A 23,661-nucleotide genomic window follows, 5' to 3' on the forward strand; every position below is an offset into this window, starting at 1 on the left:
GTGTGGATTTATTTCAGAGTATCTTAGACTTAAGTGAGTATTGGTATCATTTTTGGTAATGCTTTTAAAATCTCTAGTGTTTTGACAAGAGGTTTTAAAGAAATGTTATACAGGAGTACAAACACATAACTTTTCTAATATAGTTTCCAAAATAAATAAAAATAAATAAATAAAATTTTTTTGTTGGTACAATTTTTAGCCCCATTATCGTATATCACTATTTCTACCCCTGAAAACAAAGCTTTATAATTTGTAACATGTAAAATAATATTCTCCCAAGACAGCCAGTTTTATCCAAGATTGCTGGTATTACATTATTAAATTTAGTGAGTGAAATACTTCTTAGGTAGGGTCATGCATGGCTGCGCTCTCCTTTTCCAGCCTTTATGCCTGCTCTGGTTTGCTTTTATGTTGCTATGTGATAAAATATTCTGACCAAAAGCAACTTGGGGAGGAAAGGGTTTATTTCGTTTTTTTCTGACATCCCTCAACATAGAGTATAATATCAACTCATACTACTTCAGCAACAACACAAAAAGAAGTTCTGTAGTAATTCATCCCACTTCACCATGCCGTTATGTTATTGGAGACAACCTCTTTAAGCATTATTACTGTTCCTTTTGTACCTAACAATATATACTATCTCTGGACTTTATAGTTTTAAATATCAATTATCAACCCTACTGCTTCAAATTACATAGCTTTTCTGTAAGTTGCCTCTTCCTTCTTGCTTCTCCTAATTTTCCTTTGTCGGTTTCTTTGTCTTTAATTTATATTATCTTTTCCCCCTTCATCCCTTCTCCCCACAACATGGATCTCTCTCCATCCCCACCTGTCCCAAGTCCATACCATATATATATATATATATATATATATATATATATATATGTGTGTGTGTGTGTGTGTGTGTACATATATATATATATACGCCATATATATGAATATATACATATATGGCTATGGCATATATTATATATAATATATTTTTATGTCCCCATTTCTAATTATTAATGCTTGGGTTGTTGCTATAATGTGATATTTTATATATTTATCACTCCTGGGGTAAATGCTTGGCTTAGTTCACCTTGAGATGTTTGTGTCTTGTTGTTTATTATCCATAGGCTGGCCCCTGAACTGTGTGACTTCTCTCAGTACATTACTTTTCATGATAGCAGAGTGATCCCTGGATGCTGTATCTTGCCTTTCTTGTTTGTCATTAAAGGAATTCTCCTTCTCATATGAGCTGATGTTCCTATTTTCTAGGTTTCCTGTATCTCTTATTTTTTGTTTTTTGTTTTGTTTTGTTTTTATTGAGTAGAGTACACATTCTAGTAGCTTCCTGAGAAGGGTATTTTCTGTTTTTTTTTTTTTTGTTTTAGTCTTTAGATATGTCAAAATGTATTTATTCAATTCTATGCTTTGAATGGTAATTAACTGGGTATAGGATTCTCGATCAGATGTAAACTTTCAGGGTTTTGAAAAAGTACATCAGGTATATAAAAGTTTATGCATTGCAATTAGCTTCTTCATATCAAACCTACCAGTTGTGTGACAGGTGTATATAATAACCTTCTCTGCCTGTTTCTTCATCTAAAAATTAGTCATAACATTTTACCAGTCTGTAGAATTGCTGAGAGGATTTAATGAGATATATATCTCACTAGGACAATACCTGCCCCCCTTTCTCTCTTTTGAAATCTTTAGTGATATTGTTTGCTCCAGTAACCTTTCAGATTTTTTCAGTTATATGCTTTACTATGGGCTCTTCTAAAAATCATGCTTGGAACTCTTTTTGTATCTAGAAACTCATTGTTCTTTGGTTTAGAGGAGAAAAATTCTTAGATCACTACATCTCTAGTTGCTCTGTCCTTTCTGGTTTCTGCTATTTAAATAGCATGGCATATAAACCTTTCCTTTCCTTGCTCCTATCTCTTGTTACTTTGTCCTAGCTTTACTTTTTCCACTTGACCTTCTAACCCTTCTGTTCAGATCACCTATCTTTGCTCTAATTTATCATTTCCAAAGGTGATATTTGCTGACTGCTTTAAGTTAGTATTGTACAGTTTCCTAGCATTTTTACCTTTTGCATTAGTTTTTTTTTTTTTTTTTTATCACTCTGACAACATATCTGAAGGGGGGAAATGGAAGCAAGAATGCCAAAGGGTTTAGCTCATCATGGCAGGGAAGGCATAAGTAACTTACATTATTATTGCTAGGAAGCAGAGTCAAGTGGGTATTTACACTACAGGGCTTTTCCCCATTCCTCCTTTGCTCTACTTAGGAGTCTAGCTTATAGGAGAAGGATCCTTTCTCTGTAGTTAATTCCTAAAAATACCTATAGAGAAATAACTAGAAATATGCCTTACTAGTCTAAATGCTTTTTAGACCACCCAAGCTAACTATCAAAATCAATAATCACAAGTCTACTCTCACCAACCAGGCACCCAAATATGTCTTCTTAAACTGTAATATTTTACCCTTCCCCTCCCCCAACCCTCATATCTAATTCATATTGCAAAATGCACTTATATCTCCCAGAGTTCTCTAAGTCTTAACAGACAAAAGCTGTTCAGAAGTCCAATTTCAAAATCCGAGACAATGCAAACTCTTAGCTGTGAGCCTCTAGGAAATCAAGAAGACATTAGATATTTCCAAACTCTTGCAATTCTTGTATTCTGCATTCTTGCAAACACAGCATCCCGTAGAGTATGCCAAAGTCTATTGCAGTTCTAATAGGAGCCAGGATCGTTTGGACCATGGCTGCAGTAGCCTTGGAGTGCCTGAATTACTGAGGAAAGGGAAGAGGCAGATTCTCTGTCAGTTTTGTGTAAGCAGAGAGGTCTGACCTTTTTAAAATTGCTCATTATTTTTAAAAAAGAAGCTTTCTACTCTTGAGGCTCCAGCGGTGGCCCAATTCTTGAGATTCTTTCAAGAGATCTTTCCTGTTGTTCTAAGGCAAAGTGTTTGGCTTCCTCTTAATAACCCTGATCTCTTAGAGCTCCGAGTTTCCTTGGCACAAACTTTATACATTTCTTTTCTGAGCAAACTCGAAGTTTTTCAGACCTTTCTGTTCCTCTTTTTGTTCACTGTTTCATTATGAACTTGTCTAAAAGCAGTCAGCAGTGTCCACTCTTCAGCCTGAATGCTGGGCTGCCCTGAGATGTCCTCCACCACATTAGTCTACCGCCTTTAGATTCAGCTTCCCAGCAATGTAATGTCCATGGCCTCTAGTAAAGTTCCCTATGGAGTCCTCGTTTCCAAGTAAAACTTTACTAACAGCCTTCACTCTCCATACTAACAGCATTCTCATCCCAGTTCCCACTATAACCATTAAGTTCTGTTTATAGCATTCTAGAGTTTCTAGAGCCATCTCCACTACACCATTGCTTTGTTTTTCTTCTCTCCCTCCCTCCCTCCCTCCCTCCTTTCTTCCCTCCTTCCCTCCTTTCCTCCCTCCTTCCTTTCCTCCCTCCTTTCTTCCTTCCCTCCCTCCCTCCCTCCCTCCCTCCCTCCCTCCCTCCCTCCCTCCCTTCCTTCCTTCCTTCCTTCCTTCCTTCCTTCCTTCCTTCCTTCCTTCCAAGGGGAATATTCAACAGTTGCCTAGAAACTGTGGATATAGGAGTAACTTAACTATAAGTGAACAGAAAAGAACTGAGCCATTTTTGACAGCACCATAAGTTGTCTATCTATAGGGTTGGGGGTTTGTTTGTTTGTTTGTTTGTTTGTTGTTTTATTCTTAATCCAGTCAGTTTGATAAGGAAGAGTCTTGAGTGTCTGTCTTGGGTTAGAGGTATATTTGCTGCTACCATGAGACACACAGGAACATCTAAGCCTAGTTACAAGAGTTCTACTAGACAGTGTTAACTAAATGAGGCTGGGGTTGTTTAGTTTGGCACATGAAATTTCTAAGTGATTATCCTGTTTAAGTACAGCACTTCATTTGACCTGAGCTATGTATCTGGGGTCCAAGGCCTCCAGAAAGAAGAGGGAAGAGTAAATTACTTGGCTATAGACTGGGTTTGTACAAGTTTATCTGGTACTCTTGTTTTCTACTCTATTAGCACTACTATGAAAATACCTAATGCCTCCTATTTGTGAACTTTCTTCAGTAGTTTGATAAGCATAGCCAGCTTGTTTGTCACAGTCTTCCCTTGTTGCAACCTCCATATATTAGTTCAGGTTCTACAAAGAAACAGTTATTGGGAAATGATTAGGTATATAAGACATTTATTGGGGAGTGACCAATGAGTGGAATGGATGGGTAAGGACCCTTAGGAGGCTGAGAAAGACCTTACAGGTTATGTATATTTGAATCCTTTGGAAGAGGGAAAGAAAAAACAAATGAAGAACAGAATGGGAAGTTCCTAGACAGTTTTAAAGGTGCTTGAACCTTTATAGCATACTTGGATTCCTTAAGCCAAGGTTGACCATTGGAGTCCTATATCTCACAAGGATAAACTTGCTGTGGTATTATTGTCTCATCCGTTTATCAGTAGCTGATTATAGCCTTAGTAAGCATAGTCTTAGAATGCAATGATGGACTCTGTTGCATGACTTTTACTGGGAAAACATGAACAAACTGCTATTCACCCTATCTGGGGCACTAACAACAAGTAAAGGAACCATTTACTTCACTCAAATCTAGCTTATGGAAACAACGAGTTTATAGGAGTGTGGATAGAATGCTACTTGGAGGAGCATGAGTATCTTAAAAGCATCACTGAAAAGCCAACCCCAGCATAGGTGGAAATTAATAGAAGTCTCTGGTGCTCCCTAGAGCAAAGAGTACCCTCTGAGTACACACTGGGGAAGTAAGTACTCTGCCCCCATACATTCTCTCTCCATTTTGGAGGCTCCCCATTGTTCTTCCACAGATTCTATAGATTGTATTAAATAAGTGCTTCTCAGTTTGTTCTAAGCCTTTTGATATGTCTCCAGAAGCTTTTTTTGTTGGTTCTAACCAGCTAAATACAATAAGACCTCTGTACTTTCAGGATCTGCATCCAGAGACTCACCCAATTATGAACTGAAAATATTTGGACCTATAGCTCCAAAGACCTACAGTAGTCACAACACTTTTCATAGCTGTAACAGTTCTGGCTAGTATCCCAAAGCTACCAAGAGTTCACATCTATTTTGTTCTTTTTAATTACTTTTATTTTTTTATAGTCTAGTCATTACCCCTCCTTGTCCACCTTCCCATAGTTCCTCATTCCATTCTTCTTCTCCCTGTCTCCAAGAGGATTGTCCTCCACAGGCTTCCCCACTCCCTGGGCCCTCAAGTCTCTCGGATTAGGTGCATCTTCTCCCACAGAGGCAAGACACAGCAGTCCTCTGCTGTATATGTGTTGGGGTCCTCATAGTAGCTGGTGTAGGCTGCCTGGTTGGTGGCTCAGTGTCTGAGAGATCTCAGGGATCCAGAGTAGTTGAGACTGCTGGTGCTCCTACAGGGTCTCCCTCCTTCCTCAGCTTCTTCCAGCCTTTCCTAATTCAACCACAGGGGTTCCAGACTTCAGTTCAATGGTTGAGTGTAAGTATCTGCCTCTGTCTCAGTCAGCTGCTGGTAGGACTCCTGTCTATAAGCATACCATAGCCTCAGAAATAGTGTCAGGCATTGGGGCCTCCTCTTGAGATGGATCCCAAATTGGGTCAGCCACTGGACTTCCTTTCCTTCAGTCTCTTCTCCATTTTTGTCCCTGCAGTTCTTTTAGACAGGAACAATTCTGGGTCGGAGTTTTTGACTGTGGGATGGCAACCCCATCCCTCCACTTGATACTCTGTCTTTCTACTGGATGTGGGCTCTGTGAGTTCCCTCTCACCTCCCAGGTCACTGGTACTTTCTAGAGATCCCCCCTCCAGTCTCCTACCAGTCCTACAAAGACCTGTTTTTCCAGTTTTTCCAGTTCGAAATTGGTTAATTTCATTTAAGGCTGTTAACCCTGTGATAATAAAGTATGTCTTTGGTATACACTCTTGGCTGTCTGCCCACCTCATTCTTGAAAAGGGAAAGACAAGCACCTAGTTAACTACAAGAGGGTCTCCACCAACCACCTCAACACACACACACACACACACACACACACACACACACACACACACACACATACACATAGATCTTAGCGATACTGTACTTCCTTGGTAAGTATATGTGATTTTGAGTTCCCTCTAGTGGAGGAAGTTCAGATAATGCTCTTTTTAAAAACTTAGCTCCTGATTAGTTAACCAGTAGTAAACAGATACACATATAAATGCCTTTAATTATTAATTTTTTCTGGAGCTTTTGATCTTAAGTGGGGTTTTTTTTGCCAAGAAAAATCTTAGAGCCATATGATACTATTAAATAATACAGTATATGAAGGCATAGAAATGCCAAGCATATATTATTTTGCCTAAAGTTGGTGCATTCTCTGGTGGCAGTGCCTTGAAGTTTTCCATTTGCAGTCATGGTAACAAACTGTGGAGGGTATTATTCATACCCTTTTGTTGCATGTTGATTGTATGTCTTACCATTCTCTGAAAAGTCTAGTCAATATGAGTATGCTACTGAGAAGAGATTGCCTCAGAGTTGGATGGTTTTAGCATCATCTTCCATAGTAAGTGTGAGATAACAGAGTGCTGGATGTATTGGGAATCAAAAACCTGTACTCATCTTTCACTTGGGTTATAAATTAGTCATGGGAATTTGAGCATGTCCCTTGCCTAACAGGGCCTCATTTTCCTCCTGAGTAAAATGTGAACATAAAGAGGAGTGTTACGATGATGGCTTACAGTAACATCCAGTTTTAGAATTCTCAGTACTTCTATGTGACAATAGACATAGGATGAATGGGTTCTATGTACTTGGTGCTGCCTTCTAGCAAGATTAGAAGAATCACCAGCAGCAGGCAAAATTGATAAATGCTGTGATCTCAGGGCATGGAGGTGCAGGGGTTAGGGGTGCAGTGTTGCTATGTCATCCCAGCAACATATGCCTGCTTCTGCTGAAGATTGTTAAAAACAATTGTGAGATTGTTTTTAGGTAAATGGGATTTATGTGAATAAGTAATGTTCATCCGGGTAAAGAAGCATATAAAGTATTAAATGGGGGAAGGAACATTTACTGTGATGCATTTCATAAAGATAGTTTTACTCAACATCATGTACTTTGACCGTATTCATCCAGTTTTACTACCAATTCATCCCATTAGTCCCCTTCCTTTTCTATGAGAATCAATTTGGATGTTTCAAAAAAGGTGCACTTTTAGACATCTCAGCTAAGGTCACCTGCATTGACTCCTAGAACCAACCCCATCCCAGATCTCTGGGACTTCCTAGAAATGCACCCCACTCAACCCCCACCCCCACCCCCCACAGATTCCCATTCATTCTCCTGGCCTTCTGGGCCTCTTGACTCTCTCCACACCTGATCCTACCCACTATTTCCATCCCCCTCCTATCTCTCATCAGGTCCCTCCCTTCCACTGTCTCCCATAACTATTTTGTTCCCCATTCTAAATGAGATTCAAGCTTCCTCATTTGGGCCTTCCTTCTTGTTTAACTTCTTTGTGTCTATGGGATGTATCATGGGTATTCTGTATAGTATCCACTTGTCAGTGAGTATATACCATGCATGTCCTTTGGAGTCTGGGTTACCTCACTCCGGATGATATTTTCTAGTTCTATCCATTTGCTTGCAAAATGCATGATGTCCTAATTTTTAATAGCTGAATAGTATTCTATTCTGTAAATGAACCACATTCCTTTGTTGAGGGACATCACGCTTGCTTCCAGTTTCTGGCTATTACAAATAAAGTTGCTATGAACATAGTGGAACATGTATCCTTGTGATTTGGTGGAACATCATTTGGGTATAATATGCCCCAGGAGTGGTGTAGCTGGGTCTTCAGATAGGACTATTTCCAATTTTCAAAGGAACCACCAGACTGATTTCCAAAGGGGTTGTACCAGCTTGCAATCCCACTAACAGTGGAAGAGTGTACCTCTTTCTCCACATCCTTGCCAGCACCTGCTGTTGATCTTAGCCATTCAGATTGGCGTAAGGTGGAATCTCTAGGTCATACTCATTTGCATTTCTCTGATGACTAAGGATACAGGAGCCCCAGTATAGGGATAAGGACACCAACCCACCCACAAAACTTTTGACAAAAACTTTGTCATGCCTAAAAGAAATGTAAGGATTAAGATGGAGCAGAGACTGAAGGAATGGCCAACCAATAACCAGCCCAACTTGAGACCCATCCCATGGGCAAACACTAATCTCTGACAGTATTAATGGTACTCTGTTATGCTTGCAAACAGGAGCCTAGCAGAACTGTCCTCTGAGAGGCTTCATCCAGCTGCTGATTGAAACAGATGCAGATACATATAGCCAAACATTAGACTGAGACCAGGGACCCCTGTGGAAGAGTTGGGGGGAGGGATTGAAGGCCCTGAAGGGAATGAGAACCCCACAGGAAGACCAGCAGTGTCAACTAACCTGGACTCCAGGAGCTCTCAGAGACTAAGCCACCAACCAAAGAGCATGGACTAGACAGAGGTCTCCAGTACATATGTATCAGAGAGCTGCTTTTTCTGGCCTCAGAGGAAAAGAATGCACCTAATCCTACAGAGACTTAATCAGGGCAATACCCAGGGGGCCCCATCCTCTCAGTGGTGAGTGGGGTTGGGCATGGTAGAGGGATTCCATGACAATGGGACCAGGAGGGGGCAGCATTTGGGATGTAAATTAAATAATTTTAAAAAAATAAATAAAAAATTTAAAAGGGTGTATTTTAAAGCCTGTAAGCATGGGTCAGAAGCTGAAGAGAAAGCAGCTAAAATGTAGATGTGTGGAAATTTTTCCTGGAAAGAAAAAAGCCCTTAGATTCTAGTTATGCTGCTAAATAGGTCTGTGGACTCTAGTTAAGTGGTTGGATGTTAAAAAAAAAAAAAAAAGCGATCCTGAAGGAGTCTAACCATTTTAATGCATGAAACAGAGCACAGTGAAGGGGTTTGGAGTAATATGATAATGGCTGCTTTAAACTCTGATAACGCTTTAATGAGTCAAATGAAAAGAAGAAACTGAAGGTAAAGGAGCATATTAGATGATCATTACTGTGGTCCAGACAAGAGTTGATGAAGACTGAAACCAGGCTAATAGCAGGAAGGGAAATTGTTTTGGCAGGTGATGCAGAAAGACAATGGACAGGTGATGCAGCTGTGACTACAAAGGGAAGAAGCAGTGGTTTCTCTGAGGATACCTCCAAGAAATGAATGATTTCCCGAAAAGTTATAGATGAAAAAGTACAGTGTTAAAGTTGAATTGAACTGTATAACAGTGTGGCTTAGGGATGGGTAGTCTCATTGCCATCTTTTTGTCTTTAAACTTGGTTCAAATGATTTTGGTAAAGATAGGAAGGAATAATTTTTATCGAAAATGGTCAAAGAAAAAAGAACCATGTTACATGTTATGTACCAAAGTGCTTTCCTGTGCTTTATGAACTCTTACTTCTCCACGATCCTGAATAGAAGTTGTTCTCTTACTTTTCCCATTGTACAGATGAGGAATATAAGGCTCATATATGTATAAGGGTGGTACAGCTACTGGTTGTTGGGGACAGGATTTTTAAATGGACCTTTGACTACAAGTCTGTCATACTATCAGCACAGTACCTTCCTACAGAAACTGTCAGTGCTTTGAAAGGTACATGCCAGATCTATGGACTAATGTGATGGGCCTGATTTGCTGTGACTAAGGGTATCTTTCCAAGACATAGGGCCCTCAGGACTGTGGCCAGGAAAGTCCTAAGCGAACCCAAAAAAGCTGCTATAAAACTTAATATGAAATGAGCCATTATCTAGAATGTTCTAAATAAAGTGTCCATTGTAACTGTTTACTATAATGTTGTGTCATGAGTTAAGGCTTTTGTTACGACTAAGTGACCACTGATTCTTAAAATGAAGAGGAGTTGAGGCCGGTCTATCTGCCTTGCATTGGACTGTTTTCACTAGCTCAGATGATTCCACTCAGCTATGTGTGAATCAGATATGAGAAGCCTCTACCTCTCAAACTCAATTGTTAAGGGAACTTTATTTTATTCATCTCCAGTTTTATGAACTGGCAAAAGAGCTATTCAGAGAAAAAAAAATGAGGAAAGAAGATTGATTATAAATGTATGTTCTTTACAGGGTAAGAAAATGCACATTCTGGCGTCCTGCCTACAAAAACTAGAGAAGAGCTTCAGTGTCATTATTTGGCAGACACTCTAAAATATATTTATTTCATTCTTGTAAACATTTATACACTAATTAGTACATAATTTATATTATTTTGATATCAAGATGGGAAACAGCAAATTGGACTGCATAGAATGTCCCCAAGGGAACTTCTTATAATTTTTTTCAAAGAATAGAGGGACACAGTTAATGGTAGTTTTACACATTTCACATAGCACAGTGCTGGGTTTGGCAGCAAACAGCTGAAATGTTATGAGAGTTTTATTCTTTGAAACCCCAGCAGTTATTCTCAAAACTGTTCATTCCTGGAGTACACGACAGAGCCTGAGTTCCTCGTGTAATAACAGCCAGGAGGTACGTTAGACAATTACCTGTCTTGATCCTGACCTTACTCATAGCTTTTGTGCTTCCCTCAAATGTCACTGAAGGCTCTTTGGAGGAAGAACACCTACTATTTCAACAGACTTTCTGAAATGAATTCTAGCTCCAAATAAGTTTTAAATTGTGTATCTAGATAGCTACTATATTTTGAGTACTAAATAAGATACTTCCTTATTTTTACCAATGATAAAATGAAAGGTTTATGAGGACAAGACAGTATAATATACCTAAAATTTATTAAAACACTGAGAAAATAGAGCCCTTTCAGAAGGATCTTCCCTTACACCAGAGTTTTATTATGTATAAAACATCTTTTTGCCACTTTCCGGCAACTGCTGGGTGATTCTACTTTGAACTAAAATTTTTGTAGTATTTTTCAAAGCTTTGTGACTGGTTTAAAAAGTTAAGACTGAAGCTCAAGAAGAAGGAAGACCAAAGTGTGGATACTTTGGTCCTTAAAAGGGAGATCAAAACACCCACGGCTCTCAGCCAACCATTGGACTGAGCACAGGGTCCCCAATGGAGGAACTAGAGAAAGGACCCAAGGAGCTGAAGAGGTTTGCAGCCCCATAGGAGGAACAACAATATGTACTCCCAGAGCTCCCAGGGACTAAATCACCAACCAAAGATACACATGGAGGGACCTATGGCTCCAGATGCATATGCAGCAGAGGATGGCCTTGGATATCAATCAATGGGAGGAGACACCAGTAGTCCTGTGAAGGATCGGATGCTAGTGTAGAGGAATTCCAGGTCAGGGAAGTAGGAGGGGGGTTGGTAAAAAAGGGGAGAGAGATGGGATAGGTGATTTTCGGAGGGGTAAAGAGGAAAGGGGATAACATTTGAAATGTAAATAAAGTAAATATCTAATTAAAAAAAAGAAAGGCTATATATGGCTTATCGGTCAAGAGCATTGACTGCTCTTCCAGAGGTCCTGAGTTCAATTCCAGCAGCCACATGGTGGCTCACAACCATCTATAATGGGATCCTTTATTCTGGTGTGTCTGAAGACAATGACAGTGTACTCAAATACATAAAATAAATAAATCTTAAAAAGAAAGTTAAGACTAAATCGCTATTTACCTATACCTGTTAGCAAGCTTCTCTTGATAATATTTTGTTAGTAGACCATCAAAATAAAGTATACAAATAATTTGGTGGTTGTATATATGAATTTGTAGCTATATCTCTCTCCCTGATTTTACAGTGTTTAATAAAACATCTGCCTTTTCTTTCCATTGGTGCTTTCCACATTAATGCCAAAAAGTGATACTTTTGATATAATTTTTTTCATACTTCTTTTTGAGAGACTTTCACTCTGTAGCCCATGCCTTGCAGTCCTTCTGCCTTGGACTCACAATTGCAGGGATTACAGATGCTAACTACAGTGCATAGTTTGTATACTGTTCTATGATATTTTGTTGACAAAAGCATTTTATGACTAGATGGGGAATGCTGTGTAATTAAAACCATTGGTGATAATTTCACTGTACCATAGACATCCTTAGTCTTAGTTATTTACTTATTTATATATTAAACTATATCATGAGTTGTTTTTGACCTCACTTGCAATGGCTTCATAATGGAGAAAGGCTTGGTGGAGAGAAGTAAGTGGTAAGGAAATTTATCCTGGTGTGTATCTTTTGGGGGATCCCCAGTACATTTATTTATCAATAAATAAAAATAGGAAGTAAATCTAGACAACATAATCAGGAACTATTATATACTAGGTATGTGAGTGTTACTTTGACAACTTAGTTGAACTCCTGTTTTATTATAACTTTTTTGCTATTTAAACTATTGGATTAAATTTATGTACAATAAAATAAACCCATCTAAGTCTGTGGTTCAATGAGCTTTAACAAATGAATAAATTTCATCTTCTTACAAAGCATCCTCATCTACTAATGTGTGTGTGTGTGTGTGTGTGTGTGTGTAGGATTTCTCCAATTTCCTTTTATAAAGTGAAAAATACAATGTTGAAATAGGTGTCTGGTTTTTATCATCCTAAAATGCTCTGATCTTCCCTTCCTTGGTTTACACCTCCTCAAATGAAAAGCAAGCTGAGAACTGTACCTATTAGAGACATTAGGAACATTGTATTTTGTTATTATCATGCATAAAATATATTCTCAATCATCATTCATACAGTTGAGAAAATGAAGCACTGAGCTTGATTTGCTCTGGCTCTCAGTTACCTCTGCCTTATTCTTTTAGCTGTCTGATTAACATGTTTTATTAGTTGGATCCCCCAAAAGACTTCCACCATGTTCATGGTTGAGTGACTCCTTGCACAGAATACTGAAGGCTATATTTCCTGAAACAAATAAGTTGGTTTGATTTTAATCTAATGTTGATTCTTACCCACAAATGGCTTTTAAGCAGATGCTTTTCTTTAAAGACACTTTAATGTGTCAGAAGATAAATATTAACAAAGAGCTTTGAATTTGTCGCCTGGAACATTTATTAATATCCAATTAGTAATATCAATGATTTTTTTGATGTCACTCACAGCAGGGTCTTTATTCTATTTGAGCTAGCTCGTCCCTCCCCCAATGCACCACCATCACGTAGGATGGTTTTGGTGGTGGAGGAGACCCAAATATCTATGGGGCCAGGCTTTATAGTAAGCAGCAAGCAGGGCATACATGTGCAAGCATCTAATTGGAAAGCTACTGTGGCCTTTAACATAGTTGGCTGGTGCTGGGAGTCATATCATAAACTAAACTTTTGCTCCCTTCTGCATTGGTGGTCATTAGGCAGGGGTGAGCTTGTAACCTGGGGTGCAGGCTTGTTGGGGGAATAACCTGGAGACATTGGTCTTGTTGGGGGTGTAACCTGGAGATTCTGGTCTTGTTGGAGATTAGCCTAGAGACTGGAGCTAGGCTTGGGTTTTGTTAGGGGGCAACTTGGAAATTAATGCTAGGTACCAACCAGATAGTTTACCTGAGTTCAAACTTAGGTCAGGTTCTCTAAAATGGAGTCTGAATTTAAAAGATTTGGCATTTCACATGAATCCTAGCATTCATGCCCTGTCTTAGGTTGATCCACCTATGAGATCATCTTACCCTTTAATTACTAGCCTCTGTAATCAGGTATATAACCTATTAGCTTACAGTTTTGAGCCACATATATTGGAGATCTGTATGGATTTTCAAAAAGAAATGGAGAGCACACTTAACCACAAGTGGCAACAGGTATAATCCTTTAACCATTAGAGCACCCAAGGCAAGTACTGAAAAGGCTAAATGAGTCCAAGAAAACCAGGAAGGTGAGTTCTTCCTCAATTGCTCTAACCATTCAGAGGCAGCTTTTGCAGCATTGAATTTCAGGGGTTTAGCATCTTTTAGACAAATCATTAGGTTTACTCAAAACTTTTTAAAATTTCCTTCAACACATGTAAGCCTCTATCAGGATACCAATGTTTTGAACTATTAACTGGAAGTAAAACAAATGAATGTTGATAAAATACCATAAAAGAATTTCCTTGTACAATGCCAGGTATACAGTTAATCAAATTACCATCATAGAAAGTTACATTACAGTGCAATTGTCATGAGTTACATTAAACAAATGTCCAGACATAGAAACATTCATTTGCCCAATCATCAATACACTAGGCAAGGATACAGGAGTTGTTACAAAACCTGACAAGAGATATGGGGTTATTTTCAGAGTGTACCATGGTTGGGGGATGGGTTCTTTTTTGACAAAAAATAAATAAATAAAAAGGTGGGATAATGGATGCCATATCTCCCTTCTGTATTTGCTTTCTGCTGACATTAGGACACTGAAAAGGATCCCAGGAAGGCTGAGCAGTAGGGTATTTATCAAAGTCATCTGATTAGCCGATCTAGATGAAAGATGGAGAAATCACGTTAACTGAACTGGTTAGCATTAGCTTTCAGCAAGTCCAGAGTTCAGCAGCTCCACAGGGGACCTCTGGATGGAGTCTGTCAGGCAGGTGAAAACTTGCTTTCTCTCTGGGCCCCAGTTGAGTCACCGCATGAAGGAAAACACCACACAAACTTAGTTCAGAATCAACAGGTAACACAATCGCTGGGCACAACAACTAGCATCTTAATTTGTAAGCTATTCTAAGTTATAAATCATCTGGTAATGGATCCCTGTGGATCCACCACCTGAACCCGGGCTTCTGCAACCTATATTTTGGCTTCCATGCTCTCTCCCATCCCACAGGCCAAGATCAATGATTTTTAGTACTTAAATATAGATTAGGAATGTTCTGACTGTTTTATAACTTAAAACCAAAGTAAATAAGTAACATTTTTAGGCAACTATTTAATAACTCATCCTAATGAAAAAGAGAAACAAGCAGTTATCACAATAATTGGCTTTATAGATGATTGGTATTTGTAATATAGTATTGGATTTAGTTTGAATTTAATATTAAACTGGGCAGTATGGTTTAATGTGTTAGTTACATTGAACCAGAACCCAAAACTCAGAGAAATATATTATCAAAATTTCATTCATTTTGAAATACTCGATGCAATTAAGAGTAATTTCTAATCAATTCACATTTCTCTAGTTGAGAAAACAACAACAAAACTTGCTAGTCAAATATCCTCAGTTCCATTTCTTCATTCAAAAGACAAAAGAGAATTTAGCTTGTAGAAATAAAAGGTGGGCAAGAACACAACGAAATTAGAAAATGCACAGAGCTCTGTGTGTGAAAAGAAATAATAGAATTTGTAGAGGTAGTAGTAAAATGTGTAAAAGAGCAAAGAAATAACTCTTGAGGATCTATCCAGGCCTCAGATCATTACTAGTTGAGAAGGTATTTCTTGACTTAAAGAAAAATAGCATTATTAAAGAAATAACTCGTGAGGATCTGTCCAGGCCTCAGATCATTACTAGTTGAGAAGGTATTTCTTGACTCAAAGAAAAATAGCATTATTAAAGTAAATCTGAACTGCACTTTAGCCTTCACATTGGTTATTATATGAAGGTGGAACTCAGCAGCAGCAAATGACTTTACTAAAGTAACTTCTCCAAGGTTCTGCTTAAATTCCTTTCTTAAAACATCATGTGGTTATTAATTTTATGACAGCAAGGAAAATGTTATCAATATTGATTTCATTTACTTATTTTGTTATTAACATTTGTTTAAATAAAACATATTACTACTGGCCCTAATTATTTCTAGGATATTGTGTTTGAATTTAGAGCTTGGGTCAGCTCTTAGTGAATTTTAACTGTTGAGTTTATGATACAACTTAAGATATTATTTAGAAGTGGATGAGAGTATTTCTGTGCTTTGTCAGGAAGTCCATGTCAGGTTTCTGGCTGTCAGTGGTGACAGTGTAACAGGAAGAAGCTGGAGTGTAGACCAGTTTTGCTAGCTGCACAGCCAGGCATGTATTATCGGGTTAGCATTATTCCCCAGTTAGATCTTGGGGCATATGTAAACTACACAGTCCCGGGTGTCATTGTGCTGTCATGTCAAGAGCACTGGGCTTTTATTATTAATCTTGTCCTTTAGTTAGAAATTATGTGATTTTTTTCAGCAACTTATATCTTTGAACTATGACCTCATTTTCTTTGTAAAATGAGATCACACACATACACACACACACACACGCACACACACACACACACACACACACACACACACACACACGCGTGCGCACACACAGGGGTGATCACAATTGTTTACTAAGGACTTGAAGTGGGTGCTTGAAAATCACTAATGAAAATCTCAAATATTTTATTGCATATTCTAGTGTTAGAATCTATAAAACAAATGCATTCCATTAAGTTTTGAAGCACACAGCTATATTCAGTGTATACAACTATATACCATCTTGTTTGGTAAATTAAGCAAAATAAAAATAATTTTAAATGACAGAAAAAATAAATGATTTAGATTAGCAATAGTAGAAAACTTCAGATTTCCTTATTAATTGATAAATTATAGTTATTAAGACAAACTATAAAGTTTTCTTTTATAGACACTCTTGATTTACACATAATTAAATTTAGATTCTTTTTTAAATTATTAACTGCAAATGTCTGTCCAAGAATGGCACAAGAGAGCTTGTGGTATATAGCTTATGGGTAGAATGCTTACCTGGCAGTGCAAGGGTATGAATTTGATAGGGGAGGGGTCATAGAAAAAGATAAGAATTAATGCAAATTGGGCTGGTGAGATGGCCAGGCAGATCAAGTCCCTTGCCATCAAGCCTGATGACCTGAGAACATTCCCGAAACACATGGTGGAATAAGAGAACTGACTTCCAGAAATTGTCTTCTGATGTGCACATGAACACATAGATAAATAAGTAAAGGTAATAAAAAACCAAATCAATTTCTCTCGAAATGTACCATTTGTAGCTGCTACTCACATGTTGCTGTTAAGCACTTAAATTGTGACTAGACTATTTTTATATAGACTAAGTATAAGACACACTGACTCTCAAAGAGCATAGAACATTTTATTTTTATTAATTTTAAAGTATGTGTTCAAATAATATTTTTCATGCATTTGGTCAAATATGATATTTATTAAAATAGCTGATCTAATCTTCATTGAAGGTTCCTGGTAACCAAACTCTTATGTGTAGGCTTTTTAAGTACAGATACTGAGATTGCAATTGCCATTCCAAAGCTAAACCTTGTTGAAATTGCTCCTTTAATCATATTTATAAATATCAAAGCTAGTTCTTACCCATTGTCAAATAAGCTTGCTGCAGAATTACAGCACTAAATGGTGCCCAATTTTTATGAACTCTAATAAGTGGTTGTAAAATGAATAATAAAATTTTTCAGGAAAATTGCTTTTTAAACTTATTACTGAGACAGATTCTCTAGGTTTTCCTTATTTAAGAGACTGATAAACCAGTCCTAGTGCCATACACAGCACTATTTATTAGTACCACGCAACGGCACACACGATGTTATTGCTGTTGGTCAGCCCAAACTTCTTAGGAAATTAATAGTAGTTTTAAGTTTGTATAGTATGCTGATTTAATTTAAATATGTTACTGACTTGAGTTATAAAATTAAGTATCATTAGTGCCTCTTTTAAAAGGAAATGAGTTGATTAAATATAGTTACATAGTTAAATGTGAGGGCACTAAATATAGAAATCAAGAATTGAAAGTCTCTTTCAAAAATTTCCTAAGGAAACGGGAAGAGAGAAGGGGGAAGGGAGGAAGGCGCAGGCTGCCGGTTACTAACCACGCAGAGATGGCCTACTAAGCCACGTTCCTCACAGGTGTGTTTCATGCTAGCATCTGTAAGCAGTCACAGTTGTGCTTCCCAGCTCTTCCATCCCTGCCTCATGAGTCACTATGTAGGCAAACAGTAGTTTTACCCCACTATGTCATCATTGACTTAATAGCACTCACCAGGTACACATTTCCTTACTCACACTTTCAAAGAACCTACTTTTGGAATCTGCAGTTTACATGCATATACAATATATTTGTGCCTTTTGATATCTTTAATTTTTATTTTGATACTTGTTTTTTAAAAGTATGGTTTTTATTTGCACTTTTTACTTGATACTTGAATTGTGGAAAACAATTATGCTTTTTTTTTTTTTTTTTACATTGCCCTCCCTATCATCTCAGATTGATTTTCATATTGTCAGTTTTATGCTATCCTGACATCAGTTTTGGCTACAAAATGTCAGATTCACTGGCATTTATGTCACATTGTTATTGGAAAGCAGGGGCCCCAGAAATTCTGCCTTTGTTTGGAGAGTGGTAGGTATTAAACCAAGAGCTTTTTCAGCCCTTCGCCATGCCAAGCGAGCAAGCGAGCGAGCGCAGGGGGCGTTTGGCAGATCGGTTTCTACTAAAAGCTTTCAGTGTAACAAAGCTGTCATGTAGCTGAGTGGGAACTGAAGCTTGGTGTACTTGCATGAAAGGAGCAAAATGGCAAAGAAACTACAGTGCGGGGGGAAAGAGACTAGGCTGGATTGTGGCAAACACTGAATGTATTTGCCTCAGGAGTGTCAGAGCAGAGTTAAAACTGCCTCTCGTCAGAACAGCAACGAAGGAAGAGTCACTAATGTGAAAAACAGGCGTATGAAAGGGTGACTTCTGAGAAAATGAGAAGCTAAGAGAGAAGATGAGAAGTTAGAAAACTCTCCAAGTATTCCCTGGAGTTGGGTTGAGAGGAGAGAGCCGTCCAGGCATCTGATGGCCTTTGGCTGAGTTTGGCCCTTCCACACACTTGTTAAAGACCTTCTTCATGGTTAGTTAGCAGCTCTCTGCACAAGCCCAGCCACTGCTCCACTCCCTGCCCCGTGGGGCCTTCCCAGCTCCCTTGGAACATAACTGCATTTTTTCCTGGGCCCCAGTCTTTTCTTTTCTTTTTCTTTTTTTGAGGTGAACACACACACACAGACACACACACACACACTTTGGCCCCTTCCCCCACATGCTGTACTTTACTTGGTCCTCTCCCACATGGCTTCTTGTTGTGATCTTAGCACTGCCCTTTGAAACCAATTAGTAGACTCTGAAGGGACCGCATGGCCTCTCGCCATTCCCATTCCGTTGACTAAAAGCAAGTCATCTATAGAAATCAATACTCGATATTCACGTGGCAGAGACAAAGGCAGAACTCTTTCTGACTCGAGTCTGTGGACTTTTTATCAGTGCAGGGCCACTTTCAGCCTCACAGTGTTTCCTTCACAACCACAGTGAGCACACAAGCAAAAGCTGCTTTGGCCCAGCCATTTCTTCTACTAGCTTTTCTGCCTTCCTTTCTTTTTTTCTCTCCAGATTCTTTAACTGTGGTCACGCCCACATCCATAAGATAGCATAGTGCAAGCTTGCTGACTTCAGAGTCAGGGTTCAAAGCTCACTCCTGTGAGGGCTGGAGAGGGTGTGATCTTGAACAGCTTTCCAATCCTGAGGGAGTTTCCTTATCAGTAAGGTTGGAGTTTTCAGCTCAGTGAGAGAAATGATAAGTTTTAATCTAACATTAAATAATTGTCTCTTGTATACCCAGTTCAGCCCTGACCTGCCACATCCTTCCAAGACCCTGACTAGGGGTGATGACGGAAGGAAAGCAGACAGACACAAGAAAAGATGGGATCAAGTGGGATAGAGAAGCTGCAGTAGTCCCCCAACCCCCAAGCTCAGCATGATTGTCATATACAGCTGAATCAAAGAGGCAGCAGGGCTTATGGTATACAGCTAAATCAAGCAGGCATGTTTGGCAGTCATAACAGGAGCTGTGTCTGAACAGAAACAGTCCCCAGGCTGTAAACATTGTGGGGAAGGGAGAGAAAGCTACTGTGGGCAGTTTCTGCATACACTTTCATGTTCACACTTAGACCAGGAGAGAAAGCTTTGCCATTTTCTGGAGCCTAAGCCAAGAGAACTTTCTCCATTTCCCATGGGTCTAAGGCATTGGAGTCCTTGCCATGTATGCCCTTGTCAACCACACACAATCACTCAGGACTCCACTTGCTCCCTGCATAGCCACCTTTATTTCTTAGGTGTTCAACATTTCCACTTGGACCCCGGGAAGGCTTTGTCATCCCTCTGAGCCTGACTTGGGGAAGGTTGTGCCACTCCCGTGGGCCTGGGACCGGCCTTGGAGTCCTTGACATGGCTGTATACATGTCAGTAGTGCACATTCACCCAGGACTTCACTAGTCCCAGACACTGACTGACCTCTTCTTGGAACTTTACCAGCTCAGAATGTTCATGGCTTTTTCTCAGATTCCAACCTTTAGATACCTTTATTTTCTCTATGCCCTTGACTTTCTTAACATGGTATTGTCAGTCTTTCTGTTTCTCATGGTACCTATTCTGCACTGCCTTCTTTTCTTTCTGTTGCCTATATGTGAGTAGGTTTTGTAAGGTCCTTTCTGCAGCCACTGCTCTTGATGACAGGACTAAGTTTGAATTAATAAACAAGAAAGAGTTCATGCCATCTATTGCATTGTGCAGTGTGAACTTAGTTCTTACTCTTTTGTCTCTCCTTATACTTTCAAATATAACAATACCACATTGTACTTTATGTGTCAGCAGACAGGTATAGCACTATTAGTGTTGGAAGACTTTAGTTATACACAAAACAAGTGATGTCCCTGCCCAACCTTACTGTGAGGATGTTGATATTAATTTTGTTTTCCAAATAGGATTATTTTGTTGTTGTTTTGCTGTTGTTATTTTTGTAAGATATTGTCTCATGTAGCCCACGTTGACCTTAAACTCACTATCTAGGTGTAGGTAGCCTTGAACTCCTGATCCTCCTACCTCTACCTTCTAAGTGATAGGATTACAGCAGATGCTACCATGCCCAGCTGCAAAGAGGACTGTCATCCTATACATGGCAGTGAACCTGCATTATCTGTTTGTTCTTTAAAAGATCCTGAGTTAGTCAACATGTTTTATAGATAATCTTTTTAAAATTCCCAGGCTAGAGCTGTAATTCACCAGCAGACCACATACTTATAATATAGAAGACCCTGAATTCCATTTCCATCACTGCAAAAACTAATCAATTGATTCATTCTAACTTTGACTCTGGGAACAGTGCCTTTCTGTGTAAACCATACTATCTCTTTTTATATTCCACATAAATTCTGTGAAATGTCTGTAAATGCTACATTTTATTCTTATCTGACTTAAGGAAAAGTAAGACAAAAGTAAAATTCAAAACAATAAATTGACTTACTTATCAGCAGATTGAGGGGGAAGTTATCAATTTGGAGGCTGAAAAACTTGATTGCAAGAGTTTGTGGGAATATACATGCACTTATTTTACTTTGGGACAAGCTGTTTCTGTGCACAAAGTAATGAGAACATTTATTAGTAAGAGCTCCCTCCTGTATCTGGATGGAAGCTGACAAAGATACGGAATGTTGTATTGCCACCGATGTGAAAGGGGGAGAAGATAAGTGTAGTTTAAATGGGGGATTTCATCTTTTTAGACAGAGAAGTCTTCATGTTACCATAGATCACATCACATCCATCCATTCATTCATCCTTCACTCTAATTGTCTCTTGTTCCTACCTAATGAAGTGTGCTGTGTGTTTGTTTTGCAGATCTAAAGCGGGAAGCCAGTATCTGTCATATGCTGAAGCATCCACACATTGTAGAGCTGTTGGAGACATATAGCTCAGATGGGATGCTTTACATGGTTTTTGAATTGTGAGTGTACATTTTATTTCTTGAGTAAAGTTTTAAGTGATATTGGTTGCAGAAAATCTTAACACCTTTTTCTTCAAGTTTAGCAACAGTTGTGGACTCATCTGTTTCAAGAGACCTAAAGTCACAGATTAAAAGAAAAAGGATTTTCTCATTTTAGGACAAATGTCAAAGGAAACAAAAGCTGGCCATATTCAAGTACCCTTGCATTTCATCACACTTCAGAGAAGAGGCTCTAAAACAACCTAGAGTGCATCTTAGTGAAGAACAGGGAGATGAGAGTAGAGGATTCCACATAGGAAGTCTCTCTGGCAACTCAAAATGTATAATAACACACATAACTTTCTCTTTTGATGTAATCATATTGCCATAAAAGGAAACTTCACCACTAAGAGTATCTTGATTTCAATACACTACGTGACTTTGACAGTTATATAATTTTCTTTAAGATGGAGCAGTATGAGCCAGGTACAACTAATCTGTAGATGGTTGGATCCATGTCCAAAGAGATTATGTAAGGCCTTATGGGATGACATTATACAATATTTTGTCTTTATTCTTTTTCTATTTAAAATTGACCCTTGACTTTGGTTAGGAAAATAGAAAAAGGAAGCTATATGAGCTTCAATACCCAAGATACCAAAATAAGATGAAGTATTCATTGTCTATTGCTTCATAACACATTACTCTAAACTTTAGTGGCTTTTAAGCAATATTCATGTATTACCTCACTCTCTGAGCATCAGGAATGAAGTTCAACTTAGACAAATCCTCTGGCTCTAGATCTCTCACAAGATGCTAATTTAAGGGCCAGAGACATCTTAAGACTCTACTGAGGGTAGATCTGCTTCCAATTTCATTCACATGGCTGCTAGCAATCATGTAATGAGTGAGGACCTCAGTTCCCAAGAGCCATTGGCCTGAGGCATTTCCTTGTCCATTGCACGTGGACCTCTTCATAAAATAGGATGGCTACTAGCTTTGACATAGCAAGCAACAAAGATAGCCTTAGAACCTAATTCCCAAAGTTGCACAACATCTCTTTTGGCATATTTTATTAGCTAGAAATGAGTCATTGGATCAAGCTCACATACCAGGACCTACATAGCAAGAAGTAGAAGCCTCAGGGAGGCATCTTACAAGTTGCACCCTATAGAAGGCTCACTAATACATGACCTATCTATGTAGAGGTTTGAATCCAAAAAAACTGAAACAAAGAAAATCAACGACAAGTTCAGCTATATATGTGACTATATACTGGAAAAGATACAAATGTTTTGATTAGTTGTTTGCAATAACTTAGAAATCCTAAATAGAATCTTAGGCCACATTAATTAGAAAGTATATAGAATTCAAAACAAAGCCACACCCCCACCCTTATACACTGCTTTATCACCCTGGAGTATGCATAGTAAGCAGTGCACTACAGTGTTGACAGAAGACTATAACCAGAACAGAAATGCCTGGAAATCCCATTGTAGAGTAACAGCCTTCAAACCATTGACTGGGAAACATGCTAGGACTTTGAGCTGGGTCGGCTATAAGTTGATATATAAAAACTTCTATTATGGAGCTAGAGAGATGGCTCAGAGGTTAAGAAGACTAGCTGCTCCTGGGCAGAATCTGGGTTAGATTCCTAGCACCCACATGGCAGCTCACAACTATCTATAACTCAAATTGTAGGAGATCCCTTGTCCTCTTGTGGCCTCTGTAGGCCCCAGACATGTATTTGGCACATAGATATACATACAAGAAAAACACCTATGTATAAAATAAAATCTAAAATAAAAATTAAATCTTTTATTGTAAGAAAAATTTCTTTCAGCACTTCGAATGTTCTTCTAGCTATATTTCCTTCACATTTAAGGAAGTGTATACTGTGTGACCTACCTGGCAAAGGAAATCCTCTGTCAATTCATAGAG

At 38.6% G+C, this 23,661-nt stretch overlaps 1 protein-coding gene across 8 annotated transcripts in view; it reads left to right on the forward strand.

The window, feature by feature from the left end:
• Positions 1–23,661, forward strand: part of Cask (calcium/calmodulin dependent serine protein kinase) — a 329,031-nt gene that overhangs the window by 109,001 nt on the left and 196,369 nt on the right. For all 8 annotated transcript variants that reach the window (XM_052170182.1, XM_052170184.1, XM_052170185.1 and 5 more), the window contains exon 3: positions 21,636–21,741. In XM_052170182.1, the coding sequence (XP_052026142.1) occupies positions 21,636–21,741 (106 nt within the window). The remainder of the gene's footprint in view (positions 1–21,635; positions 21,742–23,661) is intronic.

Source organism: Apodemus sylvaticus, chromosome X (assembly GCF_947179515.1).
Source record: "Apodemus sylvaticus chromosome X, mApoSyl1.1, whole genome shotgun sequence".
NCBI classification, from domain to species: Eukaryota; Metazoa; Chordata; class Mammalia; order Rodentia; family Muridae; genus Apodemus; species Apodemus sylvaticus.